We start from the raw sequence: 13,566 nt of genomic DNA, 5'->3' as shown, positions 1-13,566 counted from the left end.
CTAAACTAAACTCAAGCGAATATATGCTATTAAGGCAACCTAATACAATGAAAAAATAGAAGTCAACAACTAAGGAGAAGAAGTAGACCAATTGCTTCTTCTTTTAAGGGCAAACACTCTCTTACACCACTGCATTAGGAATTCAATTATAAAAACATGCAGAATAATAAAAGTACGTAGCATTGTAAAGGTCATATCATTGACCTACTAGTAATTCATGCAGTGTATTGTATCATCTAACTTATTACCCAAATATTCACAAAACGTATTAATTGATTATCTTTGTTTGATGGAAAAAATTTAATCGCATAATTGAAACTATTTTACAAACAATAAAGAATAACCTTGAACAACATTAAGAAGATTTTTAATAAGAGTGTTTACACTTCTTGTGTTTGTACATGAAAACTAAGCTCTCGGTGGACTTGAAAAGATGTTTTTCAAGCTCTTGGTTCATCACTTGTTCTTCATCTTCATCATCATCCACTTCTATTGGTATAGAGATTTATTGCCAAGCCTAGCTGGAGGATCACTAGATTGAGAAGGAGCGTACATTGGTGGCTCTTGTTGATCATATTTCTCCGTTGTTTGTTGATCATACAATCCCGTTCTTGCGAATCTTTCAACGAGCTCTCCAGTCCCATCTTCTGCGTCATGTGTCACATCCACGGCTTCAACTTCTTCATCCTTAGAATTACTTATCTTGCGAATCTTGCACAGGACCAGTTCTTGAAACGTATTTTCGTCCGGTAGCGAATACTCGTACATAATCCAGCTACTAGTGCTCCCAGGAACGGCAGCAGAAGTACCGTCTCCTCTCTTCTGCCTCTTATTGTTGTCGCTTTTAGTGAACTTTAGAGTTTGCTTTTTCCCTATTATGGTCTTCTTTCTCTCTTCGTCCTCAATATATTTTTTAGCGTTAGGCTTCCAACTCCCACCATCGTTGTCCCCGGCGATCCTCCGCTTTGAGTTCCTACCACGACCAATGTTCTTCACTGACACTTGAGTCCTTGTCACGAAATAAAACCACTCGTTCTTCTTGAACAACGGATGATTGGTATGGTCCAGCAACCATGGCTCCTTATCGTAAACGTTCTTCATCACGATGAAGTCTTCACACTCTTCATCTTTCGACTTGGGTTGTAGATACGTTTCTAACTTGGGTAGTAGATGATATTTGATGAGTTCGTGGTCTTCAGGATCAAAATAAATTCCTCCATCTTCATCGTTATTGAACATGGTTTCGTCTGGATCATAGTAAACTCCCCCATCTTCATAGTTATTTGACATCGTTTTAAGGGTTTAGCTCTCAAGTTTGATTCTACAGAAGTGAGGCTATAACCTATTGAGTTGTATAATATATATATATATATATACTACTACTAGGGCTATTTTAATTTTCTAAAAAAAAATCAGAGGATTATCCTATATATCATCGTTGCAGTTTCCTATTACAAAAACGGTGTGTTAAGAGAATCAAGAAGATAATGTTATGATAAATCATATTGATAGATTTGTTTTATGAAGATAATGCTCTTTATATATATTTATGAAGATAATGTTATAATAAATCATATTGATAGATTTGTTTTATGAAGATAATGCTCTTTATATATATTTATGAAGATAATGTTATAATAAATCATATTGATAGTTTTTTTTAATGAATAATGCTATAATAAATCATATTTTGTTAATAGATCGTATAAAAATGTTCTTTATGAGGATAATGTTATAAATCATATATTGTTAATCGTATGTAGATTCCTTAGGCTAGGAGTGAGTGTTCGGGTCGTTGTTCGAGTTAAGTTTTGGTATTTTGAGTTTTGATATTTTGGTTTGATCTCATAGGTCTTATTTGAATTTTATAACAAGGAAGAGAGAGTGTTGATATGTTACTGTTCGAAGAGTATTGACCTGTTAGTATATTTTATACGAAGCTGATCCGAACAACCATGATACACACATAATAAGGGTGGTGTGGAGCAAATACCATTCAGTATTTGTGATTTGTTTGTTTAATATTTTTATTTGGTTTGCTCTTAAAGAATATTGATATCCAATATATATATATATATATATACATTTATAACTAAAAACCAGATATTTAGAAAATCAGATAAAATTATACATTTAAAATTATATATTTAATTGTATATATATATATATATGTATTTATATATCTGTCGATATTTAGAAAATCAGATAAAAATTTTAGTATTTGTATTATTATTCATTTTAAATAGATATTGATTTTTCGTATTTTTTTGCTCCAATAGTATACTGATATCCAATTTTTTTTTTAATTGAAATGAATAATGAATCAAATTAAATTTAAAATATAAAATGCCTAACCCTAAGACATACTTAGTATTATACAGTAGATTTATCCTCAATATTCAGTGATACAGAGCAGATTTATTCTAAAAAGATCACCATACAACTTCACTCAAGTTTGAAATGCTTTTCGAATAATGTTAGTAGTAATCATATCGCATGTTACCAAATTACATTGTAAATCACTTAAAACTTAAATCCACTAAGGATCATCCTATTGGTTGATCCAAGCTTGAAATGTTTTTTAATCAATGTTAATGATAATCAAATCGCTTATTATTAGATTACCTTGTGAACCATTTGAATCAAAGTTCAAGGTCAAACTTCCACATAACTTTGACCTGTTACTAGTTATGGCAGCTGTATTGTCTCTAACTAATTAATTTCTCGTACTTTATCGCCTAACTGGACGTAAATTTTGATTCATAATTACAAAAGATCCCCACAAGCATCAATAACATATTTACATCTGAATTATTAGGGATGGGCGTTCGGGTACCCGTTCGGGTTCGGGTCGGGTATTTCGGATTTTCGGGTATTTCGGTATAGAGGTCTAGAACCCGTTCGGGTATTTCTGTACTTCGGGTCGGGTTCGGGTATTTTTAGTTCGGATTCGGTTATTTCGGATCGGGTTCGGATATTTAGATTTTGAAAAAATATATTAAAATTTTCATTTCTCAAGTTTATTGTATTTAAAAATATAACTTTTAGTTAACTAATTTTTTATTTTTAATAGATTGAATGGTTAATAGATTTGGACATAACATTTTAAAACTAAAAAGGCACTAATTTAGTTATTTTTTTTTAATTTTGGATATAACTTTTTGTTAATTTTTGAAATAAAAAACTTGACATGCATTTTAAGTGAGTAGCAAATCATTTTTTCCGGAATTGTATGTATATCATATGAACTTAAATTATGTGTAGTATCAATATAAATATTTTATATAAAATGAGAGATATAAACTAGAAACATAAGGTTAATTATACATATGTTCGGTTATCTTCGGATATCCATTCGGGTTCGGGTATTATCCGTTCGGGTTCAGGTATCCAATCTCTCCTTATTCAATACCCGTTCGGGTATTTTGCTACTTCGGTTCGGATTTCGGTTCGGTTTTTTCGGATCGGGTTCGGGTGCCACTTCGGATATCGGGTAAAGTGCCCACCCCTAAATTCTGAATCATCATCTTCATTAATTTTGTTATATCATTCAAAAGCATACAATAACAATATTGTCTGCCATAATGTACCAGTTCAGACTATTTAATAGCAATCAAAATCGTAAATGCAGAATCCTATGCATGATGAACTAACATCTTATATAGAAAAATAAAATGCTTTGATTTCTTCAAAAACGAAAAAAAAGATTAATAACAACACAGAAATTAAACCAAAAGAGTATATTATACATTTATTTTATTATATTTAATAATATTGAAATCAAAAACAGAAAAGAGTCGTTCCTCAATTAAACAAAAAAAAAAAAAACATATCCCAACTTATTTCTCTACGAACAGAAGCAAAGATCAATAAAAAACACATGAAACCAAAACCAAAACACCACTTTGTAGAATATTGTAAAGCATCATATCACTCAAAAACTGACAAACTCCTCAAATCAAAGAACGCGTCTGCGTTCTCCAGTGCGTTTGCGTTTTCAGTTTTTTGGAACGTTAAGCCTTAGACGGAAATCTTCTTCCATGAGAGGAAGTCCTTCTCTGAGCTTCACCTTTGGCTCCCAACCCAACACTTCTTTAGCCTTACTTATGTCCGGCTTCCTCTGTCTTGGATCGTCCGGCGTGTTCTCCACCATCTTTATCTCTATGCTCGGATTGATAAGCTGCGCAAAACATTCATTAAGACCAAAACAACACTAACTAAAACTCGAGATTCATGTTAAACAGATTCTAACCTCCTTAACCGTTTCAGCCAGTTCCACCATTGTGAATTCACCTGAGAAACAGAGAGATTCAGACATAAGCAGATAGATACAATATCTTCAAGTTTAAATGTTGGAATGAAGAAGACGGACCTGGGTTACCGATGTTGATAGGGCCAGTATCATTCCCTTCCATGAGACGGATAAGTCCATCAACCATGTCGGAGACATAGCAGAAACTGCGGGTCTGTGTCCCCGGTTTCTGAACCGTCAATGCCTCACCTCGGAGTGCTTGAGCAATGAAGTTGCTCACCACACGCCCGTCATCGATGTTCATCCGAGGACCATACGTGTTGAAGATTCTAGCAATGCGGATTTCTACAAAATACCAAATGGGGCTCCCAATAAGAATCTCATTCGAAAAACTGATGGTGTGTGAGGATTAAGAAACTGACCAATGCCGTGTTGCCTGTGGTAGTCAAACATCAAAGTCTCAGCTACACGCTTGCCTTCGTCATAACAACTCCGAACCCCTTTCATAATAATCAAACGAGGCTAAGTTAAACAAATCTGTAACAGCTGATGAGAGAGATTTCATAATAAGATGAAGAAAGTCACCAATGGGGTTGACGTTTCCCCAGTAGCTCTCTGGTTGAGGGTGGATGAGAGGATCTCCATACACTTCCGAGGTTGAGGTGAGCAGAATCCTATTACAAGAGAATAAAAAATGTTAGACGAGAAACCAGAAGAAGATTTTGATTTTTTAAGTAGTAAGTGATGAACCTTGCTCCAACACGCTTGGCAAGACCGAGCATGTTCATTGTACCCATCACATTGGTCTTGATTGTCTGCAGAAACATATCAGATTTAAAGAAAAAATTTTAGTTCAAAATTTTTAATAAATCGTGCCCCCAAAATCTCAGGGCCGGTCCTGCTTCTAATAATGATACAATAATGTATATCCTCCGCGCACAAACCTTGACGGGGTTGTACTTGTAGAAGATAGGAGAGGCAGGACAAGCAAGATGGTAGATCCTATCAACCTCAAGCAACAAAGGCTCCGTAACATCTAATATTTCAAAAAAAAATGACTGATGATAATAATATAAAACAACAAAAACATATATAACTGAAGAGTCTAGAGAGGGAGAGCATACCGTGACGAATAAGCTCAAACCTGGGGTGACCAATCCACTTCTTGAGGTTCTCTTTAGAGCCAGTGAAATAGTTATCAGCCACAACAACCTCATTCTTCTCGTTCTCCATGAGCTTATCAACCAAATGAGAACCGATGAAGCCAGCTCCTCCCGAGATCAAGATCCTCATATTCGACTTCACAAACAAACAAAACAAAACAATCAGCTCAAACAAACATCTGATTAGATCAAATCTACGATGTCTCACAATGTAACAAGGGTCTCAGATCTACGTGGCGTAACTAAGATTCTGTTTCATTACAATGACTAACATAAGATCCTCTTGTAAACATTAACCCATTCGGATTCGGACAGAACTAAACAATGCGTTAGGATTCGAGGTGAAGTGACGATCGAATCTTAAATCTAAAACGGGTCGAATCGGATCACCTGGAGAAACTTGGAGTTGCGGAGAGGAGAAGGCAAAGGAGGAGCCTTTGATCCGTTCTGTTTCTCGCTTGTCGCCGCCATTTTGCTTTGCCTGAGATCGAAACGAGTTTTGAATGAGAGACCTAAACTCGATTGTTTCTGTGATGTGATGAGAGAATAAGAGAAGAGAGATCGGATTCTTTATATAGTCAGTTTTAATTAAATTCCAAGATATAATTGATTATTTGGTGATTAATATTATAATAAAGTTTCGAATGAAAAGAGAGACTTCAAAAACACGAAATGCGGAATTAACGAATTAGAAAATTACCTCAACTAATCACGATAATGTCTGACCTAACATGAATCTGACTTTCCATTTTTTTCTTTTGCGTTTTTTTCTGAACATTTTTTTGTTTCTTTTTTTTTTTAAATGACTTTTGCAGCTTTTATTTCTCAGTTTCAGGCTTCGAATGGTAACATCTGTTCCGTACCACACCGCGGTTAACAGTAACAAAAGTCTCTACATATACCATATATCTATACATTTTTATAACTGTCAGAACCGCACCGCAGTCAAACCGCTTGTCCCGCACCGCTCAATCCGCTGTTACCATTCGAAGCCTGATCAGTCTTTTAAACAGTGTGTACAGCTTCCAGCTAATTTTTTTTTTTGAACCAGGACGAGTTAATCTGGTGGTCAACGGCTTGCAGCTGCAAGTACGATTTTCGGGTTTGATTCGCACTGATCACTAGAGAATTTACATGCAGATTTGCTCTAGCGCCCGAGATCAAAAACTGTTGCTTGGCCATAATCCACGTTCAGATGTGCTTCCACGCCGCTAAAAGGTTTAGTCTCTAATCTAAAGTACCACGGTGGAACCAGGACACTCAGTTATCAGAAAAAAAAATATATATTTTTTGTCCCACATTCTCAAAAGATTACAAGAGATTATTACATGACGTCGACGCACCTTGACGTATATGTTACGTCTAGAATTCTTCTTTCGTGTGTATTCATTTCATCTACGGCTAATAATGGTCTCACCTTTGCGTTTTAACTTGTAAGATTTTTTTGGTAAAATTTATTTATATATTTAAAATGTAATATGTAGTTGAAACAATTGACATCTATTATCTTATATATACTGATAGAAACAATGTACACATGCAAATGTGTGTGTTTTTTTTAATTAACGATACATGCAAATGTGCAAAACGAAGTTTATACTCCTTGATTGTGTTCCGTTTGCGTTTACTCTTTTCATATATCTGCATGCGTCTATATGCTAATATAGTTTAGCCGGAAATATACTAACATAATTATTTAATTTGAAACAAAGAAAACTCAAATATCTTATGGAAATTAATATGTAATAATTAGAAAGTTTTTTTTAAAGAAAGTTTTTAACTTGTATTCCTCTACATTGTCTAAGAGAAAGCTCATATCAATGCAAATGGATTACTTAAAATCACTTATAACTGTTAACTCGGTAATTACATGAAGAATGTTTGAAATCAATAATAGAGATCTTGGGGAAAAACATACTAACTATCGAATAAATGGAAATTGTAATACAATTAATAAAAAGTATAAGGCATCAAATAATATTTAGAGATATCTTCAACAAACTCGTTGTCCAATTGAGTAAGAATTACTTTTGGTGTAACACCAACCAAACTTGAGTCTGACTTACGTTTTATCAACAAAGCAGCACGTGGTTTCAGTTTTATAACCACAACAAATCGGTTAATTATCTACAACTTTGGCTAATATTGACTGCACTTTTTTGATTAAATAGCATATCTTATCAATGAGAAAACTATTGTCTCGTAGCGGCTCGGCAAGGCGTGTGAAGACTACAGGCGCTACAAAAACAAACTGTGAACTGCCAACAGGGCAAAATAAGAGAGCAAATCATTCCTCACACTAAAGCATTCTCTTAAAGAGTACTAAAATTTATCATTATGATTGCCAGTTTCTCAAGAACAACACTTTTCAGAACGCTCTGGTTCTCAAACGCAAGATGTAGACCGGGTTATAACAAGTTGTGTCTGGACAATTTTGAAAAGTTTCAGATAGGGAATTTGAAGAACTTCGATGAAACTTGAAGTCTGAAGTTGATCACAACATTTCTTGAGACTTTCTGACACACCGGCTCACTTTCTTCTTGAACTCGTCTCTCTTCTCTCGCCACTCTTTCTACAAACACACAAAAACACTCATGAGCAAGACCGCATCTTCATTTGCAAACGAATCTGACGAGGGTTGGAATACTCACAGCAGCTTCAACGTTTGCAGGAGACTCATCGTTGGGACCAGAGAGCATAGATATAATACTCAACATAATACTTTCAACCTGAAACAAATCACTTAAAATATCTAACCGGAGTAACTGATGTATGGTGTAATACTAAGAGCTTAGAGTCTAATCTACTACGCAGACAAAGTCATGTTTAACATACAGTATGAACAGGCATCCAGCGCTCGCTAGCAAGCTCATAACCACTTGGATCATCACCAGGAGGGTGAAGAATAGATATGCAAACACGACCATCAGAATAAACTACATGGCATAAAGGAACACCTTTTGTTATTTGATTCACATTCCTTTTGAATCCTCTGTTTCAGTCAGAAGGTTAAAGAGACAGACTAACCATTAGGATGCCACATGTCTGAAATAAACCGCACGCTTGGTGGGCTATTAGGATAATTCTGCGGGAAGGTCATGATAGCGTTAAAGAATCCTCCTTCACTGCAAAGTCACCAACTTTATTCTTTTTTTTTTAAACATAAAGAGCATTGAGACAAAAAGGACAGAGCAATCTTCACTTCTCTCTGTAATCAACTGAAAGTAATACCATTTCAAACAAAACCTAAACTAAGGAGACAGAGAGTATCTGGAGCGTACTAGAGAGTATCTGGAGGTCCGATAATGGTAACGCTCCACTCGAATATATTCTTCTCGTCGACGAGTCCGGCGGAGAATCCATCAACAGGGTGCTTACAGAGATCTGAACCAATAGATCAAAATGAGAAGATGAGCAATCAAGAAGAGAAGACTGATGATACCATATTGAATTTTTGCGGCGTGCCTTTGAGTTGTTTCTGGAGGAGAAGGCTAGCTTGCGATGCCATTGGCTGATGATAGAGAGGATCGAGGTGAGGGAAAGCTCAAGACTCAAGAGAGAGAAGCTGAGGATCGAAATTGAGATTTTATAATCGGTTACGAGAAGGTTCTGGTTCTGAAGATGGAACTTGGGGCTTGTCTTGTCGGGGAATCGATGTTTCTACTATGACAACATAAGCTAGGATCAGCTACGGACAGTTGCATTCTAACTAAGGCTGGTATTTCAAACCGAAACCGAATATACCCCCGAAATGGACCGGCTCAGATCAGTTTTGGTCATACGGGCATACCGTATTGTTACGAAGAAATTAGTTACACGTATAAATGTATATTTACCTTTTAAAGAAATTGTTTTGGATCATTTTCTTTTTTTTTTGGACTGCTCTTTGGTGAAAATAAAAATAAAAATGATTATCATAGTAAATTTCTAATTCGGTTTTTATTCTTACCCAAAACTGATCCAAATACTCGAGATCTCATTCCTAATCCATTCTAACCAATAGGATTTTGAGGTTTTCTTCTACGTTCTGTCAAGTTTCTCAATTCTCGTTCAACCAGTTTCGACTTTCGATCAATCTTTGTTTGATAGGAAATTGATGTTTGTGACTGGAAAATTCCATTTCACCTTTTGTGTAATGTAATTTTCATTTCATTTAAACATAAAAATACACGTAATATTTAGAATTGTAATTGTGAGTTTGTAATATAGAAAACAATGTTAATTATTTGGACTCACTGGTTATAAAATTAGCATGCATTCGGTGCATATATAATTAGAATGCATTTGATGATTTTACTCCGTGCACAGTAATAGATGATTCATAAGTTACTATTGTCATATCTTAAACATAATTAAGATACAATATCTAGACCAAAAGATTACAAAGTAACATGACAAACTTTCAACAACAACAAAAGAAATCAAACAAGACAACCTAGAGCATGGTGAGGTCAGCGTACATAGACCCTTTTATTTTACTTATGGTAAACCATACTCATCATCCACACAATGATATGCGTCCCACTTCATTTGACACTGCAGCAATACAAACGACCAATGTCCAAGGGTTTAAGTTTGGTTCATTAATCATGGTCTTCAGATTAAGTAATCACATATATATATAAGAAAACAAAAGAGAATGTGAACTTGCACTTAGCCAAAGAGAACGAAAAGCTTACTTGTCGCAGTTGGTGCTCATGGAGATAGGATAGGGAATGCTAACACTGCACTTTCCAGGAAGGCCGGAGGCTAGACTTGGATTGATGCTTTTTGCAGCGGCCTTTAGGCATTTGCATGCTTGTTGGCGGTCCGGTGTGGTTTGAGCCATATCATTCAATTTTTTTACTCCCGCACAACATGGACCCGGCACCACCGCCCCACCTTTCGATAGGTAGGTGGCACATGGAGCCAAGCTACTTGTCACTGTACCACATGTGAGTGCTGCATCTACTGATGCGGCAATGCAGACCGTCAAAACAAGGCATGTAAAGAACTTCAGACCCATAGTCATGTGTTTTGATTTTCTCTTTTTTTTTTGTGATAAGGCGATTTTGTTGAGTTGTGTTTACTAAGATTTTGTTTCGCTGTTGGATGTGAGAAAAGCCTTAGGTAGTGATGGGTTTATATAGGGACTTCAGATGGGAAAAATGATGATTAAGTAGATCGTTGGTTAGTAGTTGGATTGCATTTGGGTTTTGGCTTTAAAAATCGAATAAACTATCAGAAATTATAAGTACCGTTCAATTAAACGCGATATGCAACCGAGTGACACGCGTACACAACACCAAACATCACAACGCTCCCAACTATATAGCCCCCATCTACATTAATTAATTTATGGATTTGTATGAAGTATATATTGTCATTTGATTTAGCAAATTTCGAGCAAGCTTAGAGTCTCATCACTAGTAATTTATAAATTTGTAGTTTTTAATCATTTGTTAAATTATATATTTAAATTTCAACAATAATATTGTTTATAAGGAAATAAATTGGCAGAACTCACATTTTGTAAACATTCACGAATGATGTGATGCAAATGATTTCAAGATCGATGGAATGGCCAGCTTTACTACATATCTGAAAGACATAAAGGCTTTTCTCTTATATAGCATTGTTGCTTGAAAGTACATAATAGCAAAATGCATGGAGGTTTACTAGATTTTTCTCTTATAAAGTATTGTTTCTTAAACGTACATAATAGCTAACGCTGTTACAAAAAAAGAAACATAATAGATAATGCATGGAGGTTTACTTGTACATTTAAATTATGCACACAATTAAAAAAAAATCTGTAAATAAAATATTATATAATTCATCATAAACTCCTAATCACAGTCTAATGCTTTATTTTAATTTGGTTAATAGCCAATTCAGGTCTAAATCTACTAATCTAATCCTACTAATCTAGAAGTCGGTAAATTTTTCAGATTCAAACATATAGATATCATGTGTAAAAATTCATACAAAATCCGTGAACAGCTGACCAAACAACATCAAAGTTCTTTTTCAAACGGGAATCAGATTAATATTTATTTTCATTTCGGGATGTCTAATAAGATCACTCTAATGGACAATTTAAAAAAAAAAAAAAATTTCTTTTTATGCGCATGTGGTAATGCTTTGGGTGTGAAGGGTTGATGTATGGTGTTGATACTAGAGACTATCGGACAAGAACCGTCAAGGACATCGTACAAGATTTCGATAAATCTGCCCATGTGTATAGTACGCAATTGAATATCACAATTTCACTACACTAACCTCTGCCGACACAGTGTAAAAATAATTTTATTGATATATATATTTTGATTTTTAAAATAATTATGCATTGCTATAATAAAATGTTAAATTAAAATGTTATTACTTGTTAGAGACAGAAAAAGAAAAGTATTTCACCGACGAACAACTTCCACATTTAAATTGAATCAATCAACTAATTAATCAACTTCTTTATGTATATGCTCGTTTTTATATACGATGCCAAAACAAGGACTTAACCAAATTCACACAAACACCGTTAATCTACGTTATTGTTGATAACGCATTTTTTACTGTTCTTACTTTAAGAAAGTCTATATTGTGGAAATAAGACTATTCATAGACTACGACAATCTAACTATCGGATCACAATACGATCTATACATCGATAGTGATATAGAAGTAAAACGTGGACATTGTATGCATTAATAGAAATATAAAATATGGTCTACGTGAAATCGGAGAATGTGAATAAGCTAGTAGGGTATTTGTGATGTTTTGTTAACGTGTCCCTTAATTACGCATTGCATTAATTGACGGTAATGCAATTTAATCATCTTTTCATTGTTAACAACCCTCTCTCATCTTTTGGAAATAACTTTTTTTTTTAATCTTGATTATCCGGCGGGGTGAAAAACCGACTAATCTCCTGCGGGTCTGTCTACCAAACGCCAGATATAATCGCAATGAGTTAATAAACTACTCAGACATCTCAGGAAAAACTGAAAAATAAGATGAATGCACAATAATATAAATACATAAAATTGTAGAGAGTATGAATTAATATATCTTCCCATAAACTATAAAACCTAAAAGTATGATGAAAAAGAAATTGTATCCAAACAATGGATTGTTTTTTGAACACCTCATATATTAAATAAACTAGTTCACGAGGAGAGAGTATTACACAAGGTACCCATAGGGACAGAATCCCCTAAAGTGTTAGAGTTTCGTGAGATAAAAGAAAAAGAGAAATCAATAAAGGATGAAGATAGATTTTCGATGTCCCGGATGATTCTCTTAGCTCATACGAAGAGGACCTTGATTTGATTGTTGAGAGTATCACTTAACAATTTGATTTGAGACAGATAACTAGATAAACCAAGGGCCTTGGCACTGAGGAGATCTGCGCGAACTACCAATGCTTCTGCTTGAAGCGGTGAGCTGACATTGAGTTGCAGACAAGAGTCATTACCCAAAATTAGGCCATCAGGAGTTTGAAAGGACCAACAACATCCGCTGAAAGACAAACATTTATCTAACAAGGGGTATAAGTCAAAATTTGTCCGAATTCTAGGCGAAAATCGGACCAAAATACCAAAAAATTTCATTTTTTTCTTGCGTAGACCAAACTTGGGTTCGACCAGGAGATCAATCACACTGAAAAAATATCGACCTTAGTAAACATGGATCGACCGTCAAAAATGCTTCTTCTTTCTTTTGTTCAAATCATTGATTTTTGTGTCCAAAACTTCATTCTAACATGATTTAACCTGAAAATATTTAATAAACACCAAAAAGACTTAAAACACCTTGATTTGGATTAAGTTTACAATAGATCGATCATACTAATGCAAGAACATATACTTGTAGTATGTTGAATCCAATCCTATAGAGATTACAATCAATGAAAATCAAAAGAAATGTTTAATTCAAATGCATTCAAAGTAAACAAGTAAATAAGATTTTAACTCAAGTAAACAAGGATCAAAACAAATATTCAATTGATGAATAGAGAACCTGAATGAAAATGTAACTGATCTAGATAAATTAGTTCCAAGTCAAGGTGTAAATCAAGCAATAAACAAGTCTCTATAGGTTTAGACACAACCAATAAGACTAGTCCTTTTTTTAACACAAAATCAATAGACTAATCCACTTCCATGAAAAAAA

At 34.6% G+C, this 13,566-nt stretch overlaps 4 protein-coding genes across 5 annotated transcripts; all 4 read right to left on the bottom strand.

Annotated features, from left to right (window-relative positions):
- Positions 1-489: 489 nt before the first annotated feature.
- LOC103851589 (NAC domain-containing protein 6-like) lies at positions 490-1,290 on the bottom strand. The gene has a single exon (XM_009128459.3). It carries the CDS (start codon positions 1,288-1,290, stop codon positions 490-492), a length of 801 nt encoding a protein of 266 aa, XP_009126707.2.
- Positions 1,291-1,840: 550 nt separating this feature from the next.
- LOC103851586 (ubiquitin-conjugating enzyme E2 7) lies at positions 1,841-9,292 on the bottom strand. 2 transcript variants are annotated; one of them, XM_033285359.1, is made up of 7 exons: positions 8,881-9,292; positions 8,697-8,799; positions 8,443-8,540; positions 8,251-8,351; positions 8,067-8,144; positions 7,893-7,987; positions 1,841-1,853 (listed from the first exon to the last, which is right to left on the bottom strand). In XM_033285359.1, exons 1-6 carry the CDS (start codon positions 8,921-8,923, stop codon positions 7,910-7,912), a joined length of 501 nt encoding a protein of 166 aa, XP_033141250.1. In that variant the 5' UTR covers positions 8,924-9,292; the 3' UTR covers positions 1,841-1,853; positions 7,893-7,909. The 2 variants fall into 2 exon arrangements, with proteins under 2 accessions (XP_033141250.1, XP_009126704.1); XM_009128456.3 differs by lacking the exon at positions 1,841-1,853 and having other exon boundaries at positions 7,672-7,987; positions 8,881-9,268.
- LOC103851587 (UDP-glucuronic acid decarboxylase 3) lies at positions 3,726-6,066 on the bottom strand. Its single transcript, XM_009128457.3, has 9 exons — positions 5,806-6,066; positions 5,377-5,551; positions 5,197-5,288; positions 5,003-5,067; positions 4,838-4,926; positions 4,675-4,752; positions 4,373-4,597; positions 4,253-4,293; positions 3,726-4,180 (listed from the first exon to the last, which is right to left on the bottom strand). Exons 1-9 carry the CDS (start codon positions 5,884-5,886, stop codon positions 3,998-4,000), a joined length of 1,029 nt encoding a protein of 342 aa, XP_009126705.1. The 5' UTR covers positions 5,887-6,066; the 3' UTR covers positions 3,726-3,997.
- Positions 9,293-9,723: 431 nt separating the features above from the next.
- LOC103851585 (non-specific lipid-transfer protein 4) lies at positions 9,724-10,530 on the bottom strand. Its single transcript, XM_009128455.3, has 2 exons — positions 10,095-10,530; positions 9,724-9,951 (listed from the first exon to the last, which is right to left on the bottom strand). Exons 1-2 carry the CDS (start codon positions 10,424-10,426, stop codon positions 9,942-9,944), a joined length of 342 nt encoding a protein of 113 aa, XP_009126703.1. The 5' UTR covers positions 10,427-10,530; the 3' UTR covers positions 9,724-9,941.
- Between the last annotated feature and the right edge of the window lie 3,036 nt (positions 10,531-13,566).

The sequence above is a fragment of the Brassica rapa genome, chromosome A02 (genome assembly GCF_000309985.2).
Source record: "Brassica rapa cultivar Chiifu-401-42 chromosome A02, CAAS_Brap_v3.01, whole genome shotgun sequence".
Classification (NCBI taxonomy): domain Eukaryota; kingdom Viridiplantae; phylum Streptophyta; class Magnoliopsida; order Brassicales; family Brassicaceae; genus Brassica; species Brassica rapa.
This window is presented reverse-complemented; position numbering and strand designations above follow the sequence as displayed.